The 24,623-nt window shown below is 43.8% G+C and overlaps 2 protein-coding genes across 5 annotated transcripts in view; one reads left to right on the forward strand and one right to left on the reverse strand.

The window, feature by feature from the left end:
- Positions 1–24,623, reverse strand: part of alpk2 (alpha-kinase 2) — a 96,005-nt gene that overhangs the window by 34,110 nt on the left and 37,272 nt on the right. For all 4 annotated transcript variants that reach the window (XR_013498732.1, XR_013498733.1, XM_078219982.1 and 1 more), the window contains exons 4-5: positions 22,617–23,871; positions 596–4,133 (exon numbers count right to left, since the gene is read on the reverse strand). Coding sequence is in view for 2 of the 4 variants with exons in the window: in XM_078219982.1 (XP_078076108.1) it covers positions 596–4,133; positions 22,617–23,871 (4,793 nt within the window). In the remaining 2 variants the exon portion in view is untranslated. The remainder of the gene's footprint in view (positions 1–595; positions 4,134–22,616; positions 23,872–24,623) is intronic.
- Positions 23,758–24,623, forward strand: part of malt1 (MALT paracaspase 1) — a 176,587-nt gene continuing 175,721 nt past the window's right edge. Inside the window, exon 1 of the mRNA XM_078220109.1 lies at positions 23,758–23,996. The gene's annotated coding sequence lies outside the window, so the exon portion shown is untranslated. The remainder of the gene's footprint in view (positions 23,997–24,623) is intronic.

Consider the following 24,623-nt stretch of genomic DNA (forward strand, 5'->3'; position numbering starts at 1 on the left):
ACCTTGCACAGAATATCACAATAGTAGAAATGAAAGATTTCAAGAGGAGGAAGTGGAGGAATTGATAAGATGAGAGTGATTTTTGTCATTAGAGGTAAATCAATGTTACATTTAATTAGGGTATCAAATGATATGAAAGTCAATAGGGTTGAGGTAGAGTCCACGCATGATCGGAGAGAATAATGTAAAGGAGCGAATGGGGCTGAATGGCCTATTCTCTCTCTGCTCCTAAGTTCTTCTGTTTCTTTGTAAATTTAGTCACTTGCGTGAAGACGTTTTGCAAGTTCTTCACATTCACTACAAAGTGTAGAACATCACCTTAGCATGAAAAGCACAATCCACCATATTTTGGGTATTGATCATTACACAAACAGGCTAAATAAATACTTTGTGACTCAAGTCATGCTCATTCTTCAAACAGCCCAATCAAAACATAACTGTATTTTGATGATTGGTGTATTGAATTGTTTTAAATTGTTTTAATTTTGTTGTGGGTAGAACATAATTTGAGTCAATTGAGCAGTTGATTTTGATTACGTTTCAATAACTATTGCAATGTGACTTGTGCTTGCTAGTTTAATGGGAAAAAATGTACCTTTGCGATCATCCTGCTGAGGGTGAATTGCTTTCTTCAGCTCTTTATGCTCCTTCTTATGAGTCAGTTCCTCCTTTGTCTTTTCAAACATTCGTTTAATCATAGCAAAATTTTTATTGGGATTATCTTTCTCTGTTGAAGAACATGCCTGTTTGCTTTTCTCTAATGTGCACTTCTCCACATTGTCCGCTGACAGGCGTATACGTTTGACTGGTTCCTCCTTCTGCTGCTCATTCAGAGATGGGGCCAGATTCAGAGTTTCAGTAGTGGACCTAGCTGCCTCACTGGATGGCTTTAGGAAACTTATATTTTCCTTGGCACCTGATATCAGCTCTTTGCCCCTTGTCGCTGATAACGGTTGTTTAATCCTAAAAGCTGTAGTCTGCTGTTTATTGAGTGGTGATATTGATGGAATGCTCTTCCCAGCCAAAGTCTTGGTTTGTAAGGAAATGGCTAGTTCAGGATCAATAGTCTTCTTCTGTCCCTTGCATGACTGTAATTTTAATGACGTTTGAGCACTTGGGGCCTCTGTTTGGTTTTTATCATTTTTATAAGTCAATGGGAGATTTTCAATTTTAAAGTCATTAGAAAACTTTTGATTACTTTTTCTGGACTTGGTAAACGTCTTGCAAATCTTCCCTTTACATTCAGTATCGATATCCATTTTGATGCATTTCAGTGGATGATCTGGCACTGCTGCCGTGTTGTTACCCTTATTTAGATTACTTCCTCTAGGTCTTTTGCTACAATCTCTGCAATCTCCTAGTACATTGGAATCAACATTCATTATTCGGCCCAGCGTGGGTTGAGTAATTCTGCTTGATTGCACACTATTGACAGCGGTTAGCTGAAAAGAATCATTATGTTGAACAGTTTTATCGTGTTCTTCAGTGGCCGCTGCAGTTTCTTTTTCCTTGTAGTTCCCAAGTTGCCATTCTTTTGATTGTATCCCTTTAATCTTGTCCATATTTGTTACAAAGCGCTTTGATCTCTCACTGAGATTTGCCTTGTAATCATTCGAGTATTCCACTTTTTGAGTGTTTTCATTCAAACTTACTGTTGCTGATCTAACTTTTAAATTCTCAGTCTGTTCAGTTTTTGATGGAGCTTTCATCACTGAACCAATTGAAAGTGTAGTGGATTCAAAATTTTCTGTTGACCTCATTTTGTTAGTAATGTGGCTTTGACCCATTTCACTGTCACATTCTGCAGAAGTGACCTTATGATTTTCTGAATTCTTCTCACCATGGCTAAATTTACCTTGAATTACCGTACTGTCATCAAAATTTGCTCTTGCATTAATATCAATGTCACGGATTTTATCTATGGTTTTAATTTGTTCTGCAATTGGCATTGACAAATAGCCAAAATGGCTCTCATGTTGAAGCGTGGGTTGAAATCTTTGAGTAATATTTAGGTTTGGTCCATCAATTAATGAAGATTTAAAACTATCTGTCACAATTGTTTGGACATCTTCCACTTCTTGCACTCTTCCATGCTCATCTTTCATATCAATCTCAATGACATGGTCCAGTGAGTTTTGGACTGGTCTGGGTATTTCCTGAAGACTATTAGATTGACCTAATGCAGGTGGACATACTAGTGATGATTTTTGTTCTTTTGGATCAGGATACTCAACATACTCTGTGATGTTCACTGCATTGTTAGCTTCAATTTTAATCATTCTTTGCTGATCCTTTCCAGTTAAAGGAGAAATATTTTGTTCTGTCAAACATAACATGGATGATTGCAACCCATCTGATTTAACAATTTTAGGCTCACCATTGTACTTAAGTGCCATAAAGTGATCTTTCAAATTTGGCACAGTTTCAGAATTTGAAGTTTGGCCAATTGTTGACTGAAAATTGAAATGTTCACTTTCAGGTGGTGGGCAACTGACAGGAGACATGGCTATTTCTGTAGCACGAGAGAAGTGGTTGCAAATTTGTGCATTATCCTTGTCACTGATAACACCTTGCAAATGGTCATTATTTGTACCATCTTTTGCATTGCAAGAGATTTTATTTTCAATATATGTGACATTTGAAGTATCTTCACGATTGATGTTTTTAGTATTGCTGCCTGAGTTATTCCAGCAAAGACTTTCCATGAGAGATGGTTCATCATTTTGCATTTTCTCATGATCTACAAGTGCGAATGTATTAGCATCTTGATGAGTAACTGCCAGAGATTTAGTTGCAGTATTGTTTATTTTATATTCTATTTCATGCGAAGGCCAATCTGAGCCTTCAGGTTTACTATTGAAAGGTACCAGTTGATTTGGCTGAATTTCTAAATTGCATTCAAGCGATTCAAGTTGTTGAGCAGGCAGTTGTTCCTCTAGTTGACAATTTGCAGGTCTGCAAGCTTCTGGAAAGCTTGATATTACTTTATTATTATGAGTTTCATTTGCTGCTGTCTCAGCACACCATATTGACTGATGTGTTGATCTATTTTCATTGTGTATTTTATTTTCCAAAGTATCTGAATTGAACCATATCTGGTCATGTTTTTCTGCTCGATTGAGAGGACTATGGTAGCTTTTGGCAGCAACTTTTTGACTTGTTCCCTTCTGCGATACATGTTGCTCAAATTCATTAGTAAGTTCTTTGTGCATATTATAATTTTCAAGCATTGCTGTTGGTGAAACAATCTCCATTGAATCAGAATGTATAAGCTCATTTCCACATGTATCCACTGGACTGGACTTAGTTCTGTAACATTCACTGATTTGAAAAGTGCCTTCATCAGGTGTGGACCCAGGATTATCATTAGGGTGAACATCTGAAGTTAAGTTTGATTCTTTATCTAAATATTTGCCACCAATCAGGACTATATCGGAGCTAGTGTCTAATGATCCTGAAGTATCCTGAATTTGGTCAGGTATAGTTAAACATGATTTAATATCCAGATATTGATCTATGTTTCCACATGTGTCTTCTTTCTTGAATACATCTGACTCAGAACTTTGACAAATAATTGAAGATGGATGGACAAGATACGCATTGTGAATATGCAATTGTGATGAGTGTTCCAAATTTCCCATCTCTTCGTCATAAATGGAAGAGTCCTCGCAAAGATCTGAATTCTTACTTTGTGTACAATAATCTCTTGTTGATGGTTCAGTAAGGTGTCTTATATGTTCAGTTTTTGCCTTGTAATCACTATTATTTTCTTGATATTCTTTGTTTGTACAACTTAACTCATCGTCCTTTGTAATAAAATGTGACATTCTTTCATGTAATCGTTCTTTGTCCTGAACGTGATGTTTATTCTTAACGTCACTGCTTTGTGAAGTTACGCTCTTTACAGTCAGAGCATTATTTAAGATTTTGCAGTCTGTGTTGAGCCTGTCACACTCAGCTTCATGGTCATGATCATTTGGTTGTTCTGAAAGTTTAACATATGTATTCAAAGGCAAGAGATTTGCCCTTTTCTCTCGATAAGGACTGCGATCATCTCCATAGCTTGTTAAACTCACAGTCTTGTTAATAAAATTAGTCTCTTCATCCTTTAAAAGTAAAGGTTGTCTTTCAACCTATCAAAAACAAATCTACATGTTAAACATTAAATATAAACCAAGGATAACAAAGTACACACATAATAGAATGGAACAAGAAAGTAATTCTTTGTAGTAAATGTTAGTGAATTTTCTATGCAAACCATGATTACAAAATGTTGAGTAGATTACAAATGGGAATTTGATTCTCCCTCTTGTGGATTTATTTTCTGTCATTTTGTTCCACTGTTCTTAAATATATATATTTATTAATTGAAAGACAAGATTGATATCTTCCTTGTGATGAAGGATTATTTTTTAAAATTCCGTTGCTTCTGCATTCTTTTTTCCCAATTTTAGATTGTTAATTTATGGAGTAAATGACTATCTATTTGAAGCTCAACAGAGATGATAGCAGGATTTTCCGGCCGTGCTCACCCCAAACCTTGAATATTCCGCCCGAGGTCAACAGACCTTTGCATGGTCTCCATCCCACCCGCTACGATTCCCATCGCGGGCAGGTCGGGAAAGTTCCACCTGACATGTTTTTCTTCAAGTTTCAAGTTTTTAGGTGCTTCAAGTTTTTAGGTGTCCAGATCACCAACAACCTGTCCTGGTACCCCCATGCTGACATTATAGTTAAGAAAGCCCAACAATGCCTCCACTTTCTCAGAAGACTAAGGAAATTTGGCATGTCAGCTACGACTCTCACCAACTTTTACAGATGCACTGTAGAACCTTTCTGGTTGTATCACACTTGGTATGGCTCCTGCTCTGCCCAAGACTGCAAGGAACGAAAGGTCGTGAATGTAGCCCAATCCATTACGCAAACCAGCCTCCCATCCATTGACTCTGTCTACACTTCCTGCTGCCTCGGCAAAGCAGCCAGCATAATTAAGACGCCATGCACCCCGGACATTCTCTTTTCCACGTTCTTCCATCGGGAAAAAGATACAAAAGTCTGAGCTCACGTACCAACCGACTCGAGAACAGCTTCTTCCCTGCTGCTGTCAGACTTTTGAATGGACCTACCTTGCATTAAGTTGATCTTTCTCTATACCCTAGCTATGACTGTAACACTGCATTCTGCACTCTCTTGTTTCCTTCTCTATAAACGGTATGTTTTGTCTGTATAGCGCACAAGAAACAATACTTTTCACTGTATACTAATACATGTGACATGTGACAAATCAAATCAAAATGTCCAAAATGCAATTAGGTCTATTCTTAATTTAATAATGATCCTCAAGTTTAAAAGAATCCAATAGTTATTTAAGAATGGAAAATGTTTGATTGGTTGAATGGCCTTTTCTTATTCTTGTGCGTTTTATTTTATTTGTCATAAGGTTTTAGTTCTTCTTTAATTTGTCCTTGCTTTCCACGCCTTGGGTGTGATTTTCTGCGCAACCTGCCGCGGAGGCGGCCCACCATTGGCCAGCTGCGGTATCTTCTGGTCCTGCCATTGTCCACAGGGTTTTCCATTGAATGCATCCTTCACCATCAGGAAACCTGCAGCGGGGGTGCGCCATCGGCTGGACCAGAAGATCCCGCCAGCATGAATGGGCAGTAAAATTTGGCCCTTTTCTGCAACCATACAGGTCCTATTTCATTGTTACTGATAAGATCCATCTCTTGCATGCCTATATAGGAAATTGGTCTTTTCATCTGGTGTAAAATTAACTTATGAATTTCTATGAAAAAAAACCTTAAACTTAATTGTTGCAGAGCAATATCAGGGTTCGTGTCTTTTATATTTTAATTTATGTGTCCGTTCATATTTTGTTTGATTTCAGGGTAATACATGCAGAGTTACATAGGGCAGGCCCAGAGAGCCAGGCCTTACCAGAGGGAAGGAAAGGGTTAACGCAGACAGTTAGATGCCTGCTCTGCCGATAGGTAACGATTAACATATGCTATCAACTTCGAACAATAGTAATGCCGGAGATCTTTCTGAGTTATCACGACAATGGGAGAACTGGCATTAAGACAGCCAGGCTCCATATAGTCTAGGGAGGTCATAGTCTTGTGGAAAACATGATCACCTAGCAGAGAGGGTGGGGCGGGGGGGGGGGGGGGGGGGGGGTGGGGGGGAGAGCATTTAACACATTGTTGTAGATCGGTTGGGCAAACACAACATTTTGACATTACTATCGGGTAAGTGGAAATGTCCAGAGAAATGATTAGCAGGGATGTACTGAGCAATGTATTTTGCATGATAGAAAGAATCATAGAAACCCTACAGTACAGAAAGAGGCCATTCGGCCCATCAAGTCTGCACCGACCACAATCCCACCCAGGCCCTACCCCCATATCCATACAGATTTACCCACTAATCCCTCTAACCTACGCATCTCAGGCCACTAAGGGCAATTTTTTTTAGCATGGCCAATCAACCTAACCCGCACATCTTTGAACTGTGCGAGGAAACTGGAGCACCCGGAGGAAACCCATGCAGACACGAGGAGAATGTGCAAACTCCACACAGACAGTGACCCAAGCCGGGAATCGAACCCAGGTCCCTGGAGCTGTGAAACAGCAGTGCTAACCACCGTGCTACCGTGCCGCGATGAGATTAGAAGAACCATCTTGTATCCAACTCGAGGAATTAATATGATAATGTAAACCTTTGCAACTCGAAAAAGTATAATAGCCTGTCCGAATCTACGATGGGGAGAGAGAACTCGCAGGCAACCTGGGATTTCAGGCCTGAGTTCAGCTCTCCCTCATGCATGTGGAATAAAAACTTTTCTTGCAGTTCGACATGGTCTCCAAGGCTGCACTCGTTTTATTTCCCTCCTATATTAATTAAATTAAGATGACATAGTACAATGCAATTTCACAATATGAAGAATGTTACCATCCTTGCAAAAATTCCTCTGTGCATACCATTGGTCGACAGTTTTATGCCATTTTCTAATTCCTGAAGAAAACACAATCTCAATTGATGGAGAGCAAAGGAAGCCAAGGCCTTTTAAACTGAGCAGAAATTCTGGTAAGGAGTTTAACAACACCAGGTTAAAGTCCAACAGGTTTATTTGGTAGCAAATGCCACTAGCTTTGACGTTTGCTACCAAATAAACCTGTTGGACTTTAACCTGGTGTTGTTAGACTCCTTACTGTGTTTACCCCAATCCAACGCCGGCATCTCCACATCAGAAATTCTGGTAGCAGAGTTACCAGCCGGTCCGTATAAATTATTCCTTTGAGTAATTATACTGCAATTTCTGATTGTATTTATGTAAGAAATGCATAACACAAAATTATGTGGTTAACATATTCAAGACATTAACAAAGCTTAAAAAATATGTCTTAACATTTAATGATTATTTGAGCTTTTAATGCAGTGATTAAACTGTAGAATTATATACTTAGTTACTCCGAGCTTTCTGTCAAACTATTTTTTTGGTGCCGAACATTTATATCTTCTTTCTTTTTGGTTTTCACCCTTTCTCTCGTCCTGGCTAAAGGCCTTACACAAAGAATAATTCCATTAGTCCATTTACCCTCTGATAACTTGCTCAAATGGCTAGCCTGAGATGAATGGAAATAGAGTGTTAATGCATAATCGATTGGTGGTGAGCAGCCTTTTTGAACTCCTCAGTTCAGTATGTGTGGCTCCCTGGGGATCTTGCAGATGGTGGTGTTCATATACACTTGCTGCCCTTCCTCCTTCAAGGGGAAGGTGGTGGGTTTCTCTCATCTGTAATCTGAGTAATCTAATCACTCCATCGTAAAACAAATGAGAGAAGTTTGAGTGATATTGATAGGGTTGGAATTTAAACTAACCTGGCAAAGGTTGGTAGGAAACCAACAGAGCTGAATAGGGTGCAGGTTGTGCACAGATCCAGTATTACTCTCTATTGATTAGGGTGGCACGGTGGCACAGTGGTTTGCACTCCTACCTCACAGCGCCAGGGACCCAGGTTCAATTCCGGCCTCCAGTGGAGTTTGCACATTCTCCCCCTGTCTGTGTGGGTTTCTTCTGGGTGCTCCAGTTTCCTCCCACAGTCCAAAGATGTGCAGGTTAGGTTGAGTGGCCATGCTAAATTGTTTGTAGTATGAGGGGGACTAGCTAGGGTAAATACATTATGGGGATAGGGTCTGGGTGGGACTGTGGTCGGTGCAGACTCGATGAGCCAAATGGCCTCCTTCTGCAATGTATGATTCTATGACTTCAGAGAGTAAAATCAGGTGGAGTGTAAAACCAACATTGTGCCCAATCCTGTTAGTTTCCCAACAGGCAGATAAGGTTAAAATTGCTGCCCTTTGGGCTCAGATTTAACCTGCAGCTCTGACCTTTATTCAGTCCATTCTGTTGTTAGTGTGTTCAGAATAATAATTCAGTTTCTGGGGATTTATTTCCAGTGCAGTTATTTTCCCAGTCAATCCATGATACAATGCCTTGTGGCAACTATTGGCTATGCTATTCTGGAGAGATAGGCTACAGTCCAATTTCATGAAACTGTATATCATATAAGATATGAGGAATGATCAATTAGCATTTGACGTTGACTGATTAAACTCTGTTGAGTTATCAGGTTACTAGTATCAGCTGTTTAGATGAGACGTTGTTCCTTCTTGTCCTGGGTTCACCCAGTGCAGTGAAGTCAGTACTTGTGGATATTAAGTGAAGATTTACCCTTGATGCATTCCATAATTCAATATCTTGCCAGCAGAGTCTAGCAAGGCTCACACATGAGCACTAACACAAAACACAAGTGGGCATCTTGTGCCCATGGAACTGCACCCTGCTAATGAGTAAGGGCCTGTAAGCTTAGAAGGACGGATTTTGGTCTGTCAGGAACTGAAGGGAGATGGGAAGCAGAAGGTAGAGTTGAGCCTAAGATTGGTGATGATCGTTTTGAATGGTGGAGCAGTCTTGACTGGCTGTACGATCTGCGTCTAGTCCTACTTCTTACGTTGCTATGTTCTTACAAGAAAATGGGTAAATTAGGAAGATATGGGAGATGGTGGCATAATGGTAATATCACTCAATTTGTAATCCTAAGGCTCAGGCTAATGTTTGGGGGTACAGGTTCAAATACATGACAGACAGTGGAATTTAAATTCAATTAATTTAAAAAAATCTGGAACTGAAAGCAAGTCTCAGGAATAGTCACCACAAAACTTTTGACGATGGTCTTTAATCCCATCCGTTTGCCCTTAGGGAAGGAAATCTGCCATCCTTATTTGGTCTGGTTGGCCTACATGTGGTTGTCAACTATGACGCAAAGTTTCTTTAGCATGGTTAGGATCACCTACGACCTAAAGCACTCACCCCACTGCTGGCCAAGAACAAAGAGATGCTCATCACGAAGAGAGAGGCAGTCAGTGATGCTGGAAGAAGCACATTGAAGACTTCCTTAACAGAGTCTTCAAGGTGAGTGTCCTCGACTCCATCCGCCATGAATTTGTGGTGGCGACTGAAGACTGAGACTTTGGTACTCCCAAAATTTAGTTGCAGGAAGTTTTTGCTCATCCAGTATTGGATGATGGACAAATAGCGTTGACAATTTATGGACAGTGGAGGGATTGGGAGAGGTGGTGGCAAGATACAGTTGGGTGTACTCAGTGTATATGTGGAAACTGATTGTGCGTTTTTGGATGTCACCAATGATCAGCAAGTGGATGAGAAATCCAAGGGGGCTAAGGTAAATCCTTGCGGACACCAGGGGTCATGATGGGAGAGACGGAAGAGTAATGATTGTATGTGATTCTCTGGCTATGATTAAAGAGATTGGAATAGATCCAGGTGAATGCAGTTGTTCTCAGCTGGATGATAGTGGAGAGGGGTTGGAGGGGGGTTGTGTGGTCAACTCTGTCAAAGGCTACAAACTGGTCAGGAAGGATAAGGATGAAAAGTTTACCCTTGTTATGGCAACAAAGGATGGAATTTGTGTTGGAGAGAAACTAGAGAAAGATTTGAGTCCAGGAAAACAGCAGGCAGCTTAGAGGAAGCTCGGCCTAGTGGGCTAGTGGAAGGCACGGAAGTGGCAGAGGCAGCAGAGCAGATGGCCTCAATCCTAATGGCACCATCAGCTTCTTGTACTTCTTGGTGACAGTGGAGGACAGAGGAGAGAAGTTCAGGAAGAAGATTTGCAGTAGAGATAAGATGTCAAGGGAGGGGGGATGGGGCCTCTCTGTATTCAAGGATGAGCCAGGCGACATGGTGGCACAGTGGTTGGCACTGCTGCCTCACAGCGCCAGGGACCTGAGTTCAATTCCTACCTCAGATGACTGTTTGTGTGGAGTTTGCACATTCTCCTCGTGTGTGCGTGCATTTCCTCCGAGTGCTACGGTTTCCTCCCACAGTCCAAAGGTGTGTGGGTTAGGTTGATTGGCCATGTTAAATTACCCCTTAATAACAGGGGGATTAGCAGGGCAAATTCGTAGGATTACGCGGAAAGGGCCTGGTTGGGATTGTTGTCGGTGCAGGCTCAATGGGCCAAATGGCTTCCTTCTAAACTCCAGGGATTCTATGATTTTATGAACAGTGAACAATTTTAGTAGATGAGAGCAGAGGACATGTTAGTGCTTTATGTGGTCTGGCCAGACCTGACAGTGTATGGCTGAATCAGTCAGGGCAATCTGTGTTCATGTCTTCATCCCCAGGACTTAAAGGAGCAGAGATGGGTGTCATATGGGGTGGAACCATCTGGGTGAGAGAGCGATAGAACAAGGATTTTAATAGGGGGTAGAATGTGGTTAAGAAGATTGGTTGCTGCAGAAGTGCTGTGGTGAACAGAAACAAGACAGTTGGGATTTTGAAAGTGCAATTGCAATTACATTTGGAGAGATTTTTTTCCCAAGGGACAGGCAACACTGGGGCAGGTGGGTTGAGGCAGAGGGTGATTAGTTGGTCACAAGAGGGAAGAGGGATGCGGGTGGAGAATGACAAAAGGAAGTGATCAGGCATTGTCTTGTCTTTGTTTGACACATTGGGAGTAGCAAGGCCAAGGGGGCTGACAAGTTTAAGGGGAAAGCTGTGAATATTGGTTGGGGAGCTTAAATGGAAAGAGTGATTATGGGAGGACATGAGGATGGTGAACAAAGAGGACAGAGAGCATCATTAATTGAGATGGAAGTTATTATTGACAAGGGTGGGAAGGGGCCTGATGCAGAACCTGAGGGAGGGGAGCAGTGAGAAACTTGGCATAATATTTGGGTGAGTGGCAAAGAATGTGGATTTTAAATGAAAGATGAAGGCTTGGAACAAGGTGAGATGCTGAAAGGAGGAGTGGAATTTGCACGTTCTCCCTGTGTCCATGTGGATTTTCTCCGGGTGCTCCAGTTTCCTCCCACAGTCCAAAGACGTGCTGGTTAGGTGAATTGGCCATGCTAAATTCTCTCTCAGTGTACCCGAACAGGCGCCGGAGTGTGGCAACTAGGGAATTTTCACAGTAACTTCATTGCAGGGTTAATATAAGCCTACTTGTGACTAATAAATTAACTTTAAACTTTAAGGTGTCAGAGGAGGAAAGATGTTCCACAATAAGAACATCCATAATAATCCAGTAACATAATCCTCATTGTTGATTAATAGCTTTACTAATCTAGCAAATAAAAGTGTTTTTTGATAGGCCCAATTATTCCACCAAGAAATGTGAAGTAATGAGTATTTGTTTGGTAGTATAGAATTTGAGTATTGATGAAAAAGACATGTTGAAGCTTTTTGTCACGCACACATCAGGACCCTTCATAACAATGCCAGTATAAGGGATTGTCCACTTGTGGGAAGCCAGATATCTGAAGTGATCTAAAGGTTGGTGACACTTCAATAAAGCCTGTGAAGCACTGGCGTTTTGTTGGCATGGCTGGGTACCTGAGAGTGCGTGGAAGCGTGAATGCATGTGGCAATCCAGGGCAGAAGAATATTAAGAGGAGTGGTTCCCAAAATAACTTCCCAAAAATGGTAGGGAACCATGCGTGCAGTGAAAAGGAGGAACTGAAGGAAATTAGTATTACAAAAAAAAAGTGCTGGAGAGATTAATGGGACTGAAAGCTGATAAAATCCCCAGCGTATTAAAGGAGGTGGCCATGGAAATAGTGGATGCAATGGTTGTCATCTTCTAAAATTCTGTAGTTTCTGGAATAGTGCTGGCAGGTTGGAGGGTGGCAAATGTAACCCCAATATTTAAAAAAGAAGAGAAAACAAGGAACTACAGACTCGTTAGTCGAACAACAGCAGTAAGAAAAATGGGAGACTATTATAAAGGATGCAATAAGAAGGACACTAAAAAATATCAACGGGATTAGACAAAATCAACATGGATTTATGAAAGGGAAATCATGTTTGACAAATCTACCAGAGTTTTTTGAGGATGCAACTAATAGATTGGACAAGGGTGAACCAGCAGACATGGTGTTTGGATTTTCAGAAAGCGTTCAATGAAGTCCCACGAAAGAGGTTAGTATGCAAAATTAAAGCACATGGGATTGGGGGTAATATATTGGCATGAATTAAGAATTGCTTAACAGACAGGAAACTGAAAGTAGGAATAAATGGGTCTTTTTCCAAGTGGCAAGCAATGACTCGTGGGGTCCTGCAAGGATTGGTGCTTGAGCTTCAGCTATTTACAATATACCTCAACGATTCAGATGAGGGAACCAAATGTAATATTTCCAAGTTTGCTGACGACATGAAACTTGGTGGGAATATGAGTGGTGAGCAGGATATTAAGAGGCTTTGAAGTAATTTCGACAAGTTGAATGAGTGAGCAAATACATGGCACATGCAGTCACAGCCTCAGTATAACGTGGATAAATGTGAAGCTATCCACTTTGGATGGAGAAACAGAATGGCAGAGTACTATTTAAATAGTGATAGATTGGGAATGTTAAAGTACAAAGGAACCTGATTGTCCTAGTACACCACTAAAAATAAGCATGTAGGAATAGCAAGCAGTTAGGAAAGTAAATGGTACAAAGAACAAAGAACAATACAGCACAGGAACAGGCCCTTCGGCCCTCCAAGCCCGCGCCGCTCCCCGGTCCAGGATTGAATCCTGAATCCAGGATCCCCGCCCAATTTTCCAGCCTATCTACATCCTAATATCCTATCCACCGAGCTGTCCCTCACAGCTACGATGCTTTGTTCATCACAACCTATTAACTCACCCCCACCCCCCCATTCCAGACCATGTGATCTCCAGGGAGAGGCGAAAACCCAGAGTGAAAACCCCAGGGCCAATATGGGGAAAAAAAATCTGGGAAATTCCTCTCCGACCCCCTGAGGCGATCGAAACGAGTCCAGGAGATCACACTGGCCCTGATCGGAAAATGCTTCCCAACCCTATTCATTTCCACTTCCACGAACACCATATGAATTCCCTGCCCCCGAGACAGGTTCCCAACTATCCACAGTCTCGCTCTGTACTGGCAAGATGATCATAGAATGAAGCCTTGAAACGAGAAACAAAGAACAATTAGCCCGCGCCACTCCCTGGTCCAAACTAGACCACTCTTTTGTATCCCTCCATTCCCACTCCGTTCATATAGCTGTCTAGATAAGTCTTAAACGTTCCCAGTGTGTCCGCCTCCACCACCTTGCCCGGCAACACATTCCAGGCCCCCACGACCCTCTGTGTAAAATATGTCCTTCTGATATCTGTGTTAAACCTCCCCCCCTTCACCTTGAACCTATGACCCCTCGTGAACGTCACCACCGACCCGGGGAAAAGCTTCCCACCGTTCACCCTATCTATGCCTTTCATAATTTTATACACCTCTATTAAGTCTCCCCTCATCCTCCGTCTTTCCAAGGAGAACAACCCCAGTTTCCCCAATCTCTCCTCATAACCAAGCCCCTCCATACCAGGCAACATCCTGGTAAACCTCCTCTGTACTCTCTCCAAAGCCTCCACGTCCTTCTGGTAGTGTGGCGACCAGAACTGGACGCAGTATTCCAGTACGTTGGCCTTCATTGCAAGTGGACTTAAATACAGGACTTACTGCAGCTATACAGGGCCTCGGTGAGACCACACCTGGAGTACTGTTCACTAGACTGATTCCTGGAATGGCAGGATTGTCACATGAGGAGAGATTGGGTTGACTGGACTTATATTTACTGAAATTTAAAAGAATGAGAGGGAATCTAATTGAAGTGTATAACATTCTGATGGGACTGAACAGAATGAATGCAGGAGTGTTGTTTCCTTTGGGTCATAGGCCATTTAGGACTGAGATGAGAAACATCTTCATTCAGCATGGTGAACCTGTGGAATTCCCTACCACAAAAGGCTGTGGATGCCAAGCCACTGAATATATTTAAGAAGGAAATTGGCAGATTGCTAGACTCTAACGGCATCAAGGGTATGGGGAGAGTGCTGGACTGTGGTGTTGAGATAGAGGATCAGCCATGATCATATTGAATGTGGAGCAGGCACAAGAGGCCGAATGGCCTACTTCTGCTTCTATTATTAATGTTTCTATAAGTTTTTGAGGGAGCTTGACAGGGTAGATGCTGAGATGTTGGGGGTGATTCGACCAAAAAAATTCGAAGTGTCGAATTCGCGGAAAACTAGAGTAAATCCCACTGTTCTTTTCAGCGCCCCCACCCCCTTGGCACTGCACAATGCCTGTTGGGTAGCGACAAGGTGCCCCCGGGCATTGCCACTTTGCACCTTGGGCAGTGCCAGGGCACCAGGCTGGCACTACCAAACTGGCAATGTCCAGGGAGCACCCCTCTCACTCTGACATCCTGGGGGGCCTCAATGGCCCCCCCCCTTCACTCCAATGGGGTCAGGCCACCAGCTCCCCACAAGTGGGGAGCTATTGTAAACCCCGCTACAGTGAAACACTCCTGGCGAGGAGATAAATTCTAGCAGGCCCGGAGACTTCAGTCCCGGGCTCGCTAATTACATTTAAATTGTATTAAAATCAGCATTTGCCGATTTCTGGTGTGGAGCTGACGATACCGGAAATCTGGTGCTCGGAGACTAATGGAACACGTGGTGCCCAGCGGGAAGCCCATGAGATGTCCTCTGCTTGAGTCTGGAAAAGCAGCACGGCAGGCTGGGAGAATCACCCCCATTTTCCCTCATTAGTGAATCTAGACTAGGATGCACAGTTTAAAAATAAGGGGTCTCCCAGCCCATTTAAGACAAGGCTGAGGGGGAATTTCTTCTCTCAGACGGTTATTAGTCTTTGGAATTTTGTTCACCAAAGAGCAGTCAAGGAATAGAGAGATATGGTCCCCGGAAGGGTAGGGGGTTTTAGTTAAGTCGGGCAGCACGGTTGGTGCAGGCTTGGAGAGCCGAAGGGCCTGTTCCTGTGCTGTAATTTTCTTTGTACTTTGTTCTTGTTCTTTGATGGGTCATTGAATATATCCAAGGATGAGTTAGACAGTATTTTGATCTACAAGAGAGCCAAAGGTTATGGAGGGTCGGCAGGAGAGCTGAGTTAAGGCTGCAGTCAGATCAGCCATATTTTTATTGAATGCCACACTGGGCTCAAGTGACCAAATGACCTTCTCCTGCTACTATTTCTTATTTTATATTATGATATCATAATCTTATGACATGGATTTTGTTTGGAGAGGAAGGGAATTGGAGGAGGAGAGGGGGCAGAATAGGGGATAGTCAATACTGAGGAAGACTGCAACAAATAAACTTACAGAATGGGCAGATAAATAGCAAATGAAATTCAACACTGATACATATGAAGCAGTACATTTTGATAGGAAGAATAGGGAGGTCATTTATTACTTGGGAAGTGCAAGTCAAGGTAGGGCAGAGGAACAAAGAGATATCAGTGTACTAATACACCAATGTCCCAACATTCCACTACTGGTTAGCAAGTCCATAATAAAAGCAAACTAAAGTACGAGGTTTTATTCCTAGGGGGATGGAATTGAAAAGGGAAGTTATGCTGAATCTGAGTACTGTCTGCAGTTCTGGTCACCATGTTATAGAAAGTGCATACAGGCACTGGAGAGGGTACTGAGAGCATTTACAGGGATGATACAAGGCATGGATAAATATACCAGGAAAGGATGTACAGGCTAGGTCTCTTCAACAAAGAATGTTGAAGGGTGACCTAATAGTAGGATCTTTAAAATTTTACTTTATCATTTCAAGGAATGTGAGCATCGCTGAGTAGGTCAAAGTTTGTTGTTCATCTCCAATTGTCCTTAGAAGGTGGTGGCATGTCACCTACATGAACTATTGCAGTCCATTTGATGTAGGCACATTCTCAATGCTGTTATAAAGGGAGTTGCATGACTTTAACATAGCAACAGTGAAGGAATGGCGATACGGTTCAAGTGGCTTGGAGGGAAATTTGCAGATCGTGGTTGTTCCCTTACATCTGCTGCCTTTGTCCTTCTAGGTAGTAGAAGTTGAAAGTTTGCAAGGTACTGTCTAAGGAACCTTGGTGTGTTGCTGAAGAGCATCTTTTTCACACTACTGCTACCGTGCGGAAGGACTAAATGTTTAAAGGGTGGCTGGGGTATCAATGAAGCAGATTGTTTTGTCGTGGATGATGTTAGTTTCTTGAGTGTTGTCGGAGTTGCACTCATCCAGGTTGGTGGAGAGTATTCCATCAAACCCCTGACTTATGCCTTGTAGATGAGGGCAGCGCAGTTGATGTAGTCTGCGTTATGGTGAGGCAATGGCCTATTACCACTAGACTATTAATCCAGAAACTCAGTTAATGTTTTGGGGACCTGGGTTCGAATCCCACCATGGCAGTTGGTGCAATTTGAATTCAATAAAAAAAATCTGGAATTAAGAATCTACTGATGACCATGAAACCATTGTCGATTGTTGGAAAAACCCATCTGGTTCACTAATGCCCTTTATGGAAGGAAATATGCCATCCTTACTTGGTCTGACCTACATATGATTCCAGAGTCACAGCAATGTGGTAGACTTTCAACTGCCCTCGGGCAACTAGGCATGGGCAATAAATGCTGGCCAGCCAGCGATGTCCATGTCCTACAAATTAGTAAAAAAAAACATGAATTTCAGTAAGGTTTTGGACAAGGTCCAGCATGGGAGACTGATCAAGGAGGTAAGAGCCCATGGGATCCAGGGCAATTTGGTAAATTGGATCCAAATCTGGCTTAGCGGAGGAGGCAGAGGGTGATGGTCAAAGATAGTTTTTGTGACTGGAAACCTGTGTCCAGTGGTGGACCACGGGGATTGGTGTTGGGTTCCTTGCTGCTGGTGGCTGTTAATGATTGAGGCATGAATGTGGGAGACATGATGAGTAAATTTGCAGAGGACACGAAATATGATGGTGTGATAAATAGTGAGGAGGTCAGCCCTAGATTACAGAATGAGATAGATGGCCTGGTCAGATGGGCAGAACAGTGGCATGTGGAATTTTACTCTGAAAGGGTGATGCATTTTGGGGGGACTAACAAGGCAAGGGAATACACAACGAATGGCTGGATGCTAGGAAGTACAGAGGACCAGAGGGACCTTGGCATGCATGTCCAAAGATCCCTGAAAGCAGCAGGACAGGTAGATAAGGTGGTTTAAAAGGCATCTGGGATACTTGCCTCTATGAGCTGAGGCATAGGATACAAGAACAAGGAAGTTATGATGGAGCTGTATAAAAGATTTGTGAGACTATAGCTGGATTGTTTTGTGCAGGTCTGGTTGCTACACTATTGGAATGAAGCAATTGCACTAGAATGAGTTCAGAGGAGATTCATCAGGATGTGGCCTGAGCTGGTACGTTTCAGCTATGAAGAGAGGCTGGTTAGCCTGGGATTGATTCCCTTAGAGCAGAGAAGGCTGAGGGGGCAACCTGATTGAGATGTACAAAATTATGAGGGGCAGAGATAGGGTAGATTGGAAGAAACGTTTCCCATTAGCACAGGGGTCAAAAACCAGGGGTCATAGACTTAAAGTAAGGGGCAGGAGATTAAGGGGAGATTTGAAAAAAAAGTAGTCAGAGAGGTTTACAGCATGGAAACAGGCCCTTCAGCCCAACTTGTCCATGCCACCCTTTTTTTTAAATCCCTAAGCTAGTCCTAATTGCCCGCATTTGGCCCATATTCCTCTATACTCATCTTACCCATGGAACTGTCTAAATGCTTTTTAAAAATGAAGAAAAAGCTTTTAGCAAGAGGGTGGTGAAAATCTGGAACTTACTGCCTGAAAGGGTGGTCGAGGCAGGAACCCTCACAGCATTTAAGCAGCATTTAGATGAACACTCGAAATGACAAAGCATACAAGACTACGGACCAAGTGCTGGAAAATGGGATTAGAATCGATAGGTGTTTGATGTCTGGTGCAGACAAGATGGGCTGAAGGGCCCCTTGCTGTGCTTTAATCTATATGACTCTATGAGAAGCTTTGGGGATTCGGGAGCAGATTTCTCAGCCTTTGACCTGTCTTCAGTGTGCCCCTACTGTGTCTCACTAGGTAATAGGAAGAGCCAAGAAGTGTTACCAGGGGTCCACAGCGATGTTGGTGACCCACCCGGTCATCCTGAATCATGGGACGGCATGGTGGCGCAGTGGTTAGCACTGCTGCCTCATTGCGCCAGGGACCCGGGTCCGATTCCTGGCTTGGGTCACTGTCTGTTTGGAGCTTGCACTTTCTCCCTGTGTCTGCGTGGGTTTCCTCCGTGTGCTCCGGTTTACTCCCACAGTCCAAAGATGTGCAGGTTAGGTGGATTGGCCATGCTAAATTGCTCCTTAGTGTCAGGGGCTCTAGCTAGGGTAAATGCATGGGGTTATGGGGATAGGGCCTGGATAGGGCATTCAGTGCAGACTCGATCGGCTGAATGGCCTCCTTCTACACTGTATGATTCTACGATTCTGTGACCAAGGAGCCTATCACATGCATGAGTCGAAGGACATCACAAAACCCCACTGCACAACAAAAGCCACAAGGCAGCCAAGACCCCATTGCCTTAAAAGAGGCCAAGACCCCATTGCCCCATGTGGTGCGCACACCACCAGTGCATCTTGACCATTTGACCTAGGAGTGGAGCTCGAGGTAACAATCTAGGACCTGAATGATGGTGAACCATACTGGGGTAAGAGGAAAGTTAGAGGAAATGCTGGCAAATATACATAATTGTCCTGTTATCCAACTTGGGTTTGGAATAAAAGACTAAAATTATGACAGGTGTTGATCGAGTGGATACAGAGAGCACATTTCCTCTTTTGGGATCACCATCAATACAATGTACAAACAAAGAACAGTACAGCACAAGAACAGACCCTTCGGCCCTCCAAGTCTGCACTGATCACATTGCCCTACCTAGATCAACCACTTATATCCCTCTGTTCCCCGTTTGTTTTTTGTTATTCATTCGTGGGACATAGGCGTCGCTGGCTGGCCAGCATTTATTGCCCATCCCTAGTTGCCTGAGGGCAGTTGAGAGCCAAACACATTGCTGTGGCTCTGGAGTCACGTGTAGGCCAGACCAGGTAAGGACAACAGATTTCTTTCCCTGAACGACATTAGTGAACCAGATGATTTTTTCTGACAATCGACAATGGGTTCATGGTCATCAGTAGATTCTTAATTCCAGATTTTTTTTTATTGAATTCAAATTCCACCATCTGCATGGTGGGATTTGAACCCGGTTCTCCAGAACATTAGCTGAGTTGCTGGATTACTAGTCTAGCGATAATTACTAGTCTAGCGATAATATCACTAGGCCATCGTGTCTATTCAGATAAGTCTTAAATGTTGTCAACGTATCTGCCTCAGCCACCTCACTTGGCAGTGCATTCCAGGTGCCCACCACCCTCTGTGTAAAAAACTTCCCCCGCACATCTCCACTGAACCTTTCCCCCCTATCTTGAACCTGTGCCCCCTTGTAATTGTCATTTCTACCAAGGGGAAAAAGCTTCCAATTGTTCACCCTAACCATACCCCTCATAATTTTATGGACAGCTATCAGGTCGCCCCTCAGCTTCTGTCTTTCCAGGGAGAACAATCCCAGTTTATTCAATCTCTCCTCATAGCTAATACCCTCCACACCAGGCAACATTCTGGTAAAACGTTTTTGCACTCTCTCCAAAGCCTTCACATCCTTCTGGTAGTGTGGTGACCAGAATTGGTCACAGTATTCCAAATGTAGCCTAACCAACATTTTATATAATTGTAATATAATTTGCCAACTTTTATACTCGATGCCCCATCCGATGAAGGCAAGCATGCCATATGCTTTCTTCACCACCTTTACCACCTGTGCTGCCACTTTTAAGGATCTGGGGACCTGTACACCCAGATCTCCCTGTGTGTCTATGCTCCTGATGTTCTGCCATTTATTTTATAGCTCCCATCTGAATTGGATCTACCATAATGCATCATCTCGCATTTGTCCAGATTAAATTCCATCTGCCATTTCTCCACCCAATTTTCCAGCCTATCTATATCCTGTTGTATTCTCTGACAAACTTCACCACTATCCGCAACTCTCTTATTATCATCTGCAAACTTGCTAATCAGACCAGTTATGTTTTCTTCCAAGTCATTTATATATTACAAACATCAGTGGTCCCAGCACTGATCCCTGCGGAACATCACTAGCTACAGACCTCCATTCAGAAGAACACCCTTCCACCACTACCTTCTGTCTTCTGAGTCCATCTAACTAGTTTACCCTGATCCCATGAAATTTAATCTTTTGCACCAGCCTGTCACGAGGGACCTTGTCAAATGCTTTACTAACATCCATATGGACAACATCCACAGCCCTTTCCTTGTCAATCATTTTTGTCACTTCCTCAAAAAGCTCAATTAAATTAGTGAGACATGCCCTCCCTCCTACGAAACCATGCGGTCTGTCGCTAACAAGACCATTGAGTTCCGAATGTGTATAGATCCTATCTCTAAGAAGCTTCTCCAACAATTTCGCTATCATTGACATCAAGCTCACTGGCCTATTATTACCCGGGTCATCCTTGCTATCCTCCAATTCTCTAGGACCTCACCAGTGGCCAACAAGGAAACAAAGATTTCTGTTAGAGGCCTAGCAATTTCATCTCCTGTCTCCCTCAGTAATCTGGGATAGATGCCATCTGGCCCTGGAGATGTAGTCATCAATAAATCCAATAGGGAATGCAAAAGAATCTTCTTCACCCAAAGAATGGTGAGAATGTGGAACTTACTGGCACTGGAAGTGGTTAAAATTCCTTTCATGGGAAGAGGGTGTTGCTCGCAAGGACAGCATTTGTTGCCAATCCCCAGTTGCCCCTTGAACTGAGTGACATGCTAGGCTAGTTCAGAGAGCAGTTAAAAGTCAACCAAATTGTTGTGTGTCTGGAGTCACATCTGGTCCAGACCAGATAAGGATGGCAGATTTCCTTCTCTAAAGTAAAATAGTGAACCAGATGGGTTCTTACAACAATTGACGATAATTTCATGGTCTACATGCATTTAAGGGGAAGCTGGACAAGCATTTGAGCGAGAATGGAATATAAGATTGTGATGGGGTGGCACGGTGGCACAATTGTTAGCACCGCTGCATCACAACAGCAGGGACCTGGGTTCAATTCTGGCCTTGGTGACTGTGAAGTTTGCACTTTCTCCCTGTGTCTGGATTTCCTCTGGATGCTTCGGTTTCCTCCTCCAGTCCAAAGATTTGCAGGTTAGGTGAATTGACCATGTTAAGTTGATCCTTTGGTCCTGATTTTACTCACTTGGCTGCCCCAAAATTAGGGCGGGTGATGCTCGCAGAACGGCATTCCCTGTTGGCCTTGGGCCCAATCTTACGAGCCTTGGGCAGCCTTGTCGGTAAAATCAGGGCCTTAATGTCCCAAGATGTAAAAATTAGGTTGATTAGCCATGGTTGCAAAGATTAGGTCTGTGCGAGATATGGCTTCCTTCGCTACCATAGGGAGTCTATGGTAATGTTCTATGGTAGTGATAGATTTAGATGAGGAACAATGGGAGGAAACTCGTGTGAAGCATCAATGTTAGCATGGTGGTTTGGGCCGAATGGCCTGTTTCTGTGTGGTCTTATATTGCATGGATGTGATCCTATGCAACATGTAGAAAAACATTTACACAATGTGTATTGTCCTTTGATTAGATTTAAATTACCTGTACAGTATGTGCCATGCACTCAATTCACTTCAATTGTATTAATCAACATGTTTTTCTTTGCTGATTTAATGCCTTGATCCCGACATTCACTCTGCAGAAGTTCATTTCAGTCAGCTAAAGGCAACATACAAACTCAAATGTCTTGCTCAAAAAGGAAAGGCTGTTCCTGAACAGTGTTTTCCTCTCATGGATGTATCAGTACTCAGGGGCACAATCATTTGAGCAATGTTTAAGCTTTTACTCTACAGGTTATTAGCTCCTGGTTCTAGTAAAGCACTTGTTCTGGGAGTGAACTATCCTTGCACTCTGATGTGGTTTCATAGTTTTAAATGTGTGTATGTAGGCTTACGTTAACACTGCAATGAAGTCACTGTGAAAATCCCCTAGTCGCCGCACTCCGACGCCTATTCGGGTACACTGAGGGAGAATTTAGCATGGCCAATGCACCTAACCTTTGCTCTTCATTTGTGTGGACCGGGTGCGAAGTTGTTTCTGAACTTACCCTGACTGGCGAAGTGTCAATGTTCTCCTGGGAGCTCATCGTTTCCAATTCTCCTCCGCCCATCGCCACTCCTGCCATCCGACTTGGAGTCGGGTCATTTTCCGGACTCGGCGGGGGTTGGACAGGTTGACCGCTCTGATGTGCAAGTCTGCTCGGACTGAGTGTGGCCCCCGGGCTTTCAGTGCGGTGGGTGACAGGCGGTGAGTCGCACAAATCCCCGGGCACTTTGCTGACAGCTCCTTGCTGGCCCTTCTGCACAGAGAGTTCCTGGCAACATCCCTTCTCCCATCCAACCTGGGTGAGCCTGACTCCCTCAGTGTCCAGATCGAGCCCGCTTTCCGCCACCCATTCAGCCGTCTCTCGGGCTGGAAGAGCAGCTGGAAGGGTTACCCCCGCCTGGGTGGTGGCTGGCGAGAGGGGGCAAGTTTCCTCTGGCCCTTTTGCCAGGAGGCTGCCCATGTCCCCAGGCAGCAGTGAGGAGGCTGTGGGAGAGGTGCTGCGGCCAGTGTGTGGGGTAGAGGCCGGGCTGCGGGCTGGCCGCTGGGGCAGAGCCTTGGTCACTTTCAGCTGGTCACTTTCAGGAGGCTGCCGCTCCGGCCACACGGAGGGACAGGGGCGCTCCAGCCGCTGCTGCCACTGAGACTCCTCCTGCTCGCTCAGCACATCAGAGCACACCAGCAGGTCCAAGTAATACTCGTCTTCAGTCGTCAAGCTGGCGGGGAAAGCCTGCCCCTCAGCCCCTTCCTTCAGCCGGCTTCCAGCCTCCCCCCTGGGGGGAGCAGCCCGGGACGAGCCGCCCATCCTGGGGCTGCAGCTTGGATCTCCCTGGGGGAGGAAGCTTTGGCGAGGAGCCCCCCTCCCCTCCAGCCCATGACTCTTGACCATATTTGGGAGGCGGGTGACAGCTGAAGACTTCAGCAGTTCCTCAGAAGCGATTCCAGATGGGATTCCCTTTAAACTTTCCGCCGCCTGCCCAGCAGCTTCTCTCCCTCCGCTCGGTGGCTGCTGTCCATGTTCAGCCCCCGCTGTCTTTGAAAGGCGATCCTTTGGGCTTTCGCAGTAACCCCCCCAACCAATCGACCCGTCCAATTCTGGCGTCTTCTCCCCACCGCTTCTCTCTTGTAGCTTCTGCATCATTCTTCGCCTCACCTGAGCTTCCGTGACCCAGCCAACTTGCAAGAAGGAGGAGCAGATGGCGATCCCCTTTGAGTTCCTGGCAGACACTTGGTAGACAGCGGAGTCATCTTCAGTGCATCTAAAAGTCAATGAAAGACTGACTTGAGGGAGATCATTGGGAAAGCGGCATGTGGTCCATGAGGTGGGATGGTACCATCAACCATCCCAACTTCACGGTCAGATTTATGTTTTGATATACAAAAGGTAAGTTTCCAACCCTTCCACTAAACCATTAGAGTGCAATTCTCAATTATGATCAATATTTTGGCATCCTCGGATAATACAAGTTATTTTGCCAAATTAATTTGATCGACTGTGTCTTAAGAGACATTTTTTAAAGTGTGACTGAAACAATGTGCATGTCCAAAGCGTCCTTGGTGTCTCTTCGAAGTAAGGTGTATAATCCCGTATGATATAAATGTCTGGCTGTATTGGTTTGACACCCAGAACAGAGTGATGGACTAAAGTACTGGAGATTGTAATCCCAGCAGTAATGGAATGGTTAGCAAGTGATCCATGTTTTAGTAATAAGGGCTGACCAGATCATTCACCACAGATAAGGTCACACCACTTGTGGTTACTTCACCATGCTTGTCTATACACATAACATATATAATACATACACACACAGATAAATTGTTAGGAATGTATGCAAAGGAAGGGTAAGTTAGAAACTCACTTAGGTAGGTCTCTGTGCCACCTGTGCTGGGGTACAAATGACAGATGGTTATCGATTTTAAACTTATCACGAAGTGGATGACTTTTAAAGGGCGTCTGGACAAATACATGAATACGATGGAAATAGAGCTATATGGTCTTCAGAAGGGAAGG

Source organism: Mustelus asterias, chromosome 1 (genome assembly GCF_964213995.1).
Source record: "Mustelus asterias chromosome 1, sMusAst1.hap1.1, whole genome shotgun sequence".
Taxonomy (NCBI): domain Eukaryota; kingdom Metazoa; phylum Chordata; class Chondrichthyes; order Carcharhiniformes; family Triakidae; genus Mustelus; species Mustelus asterias.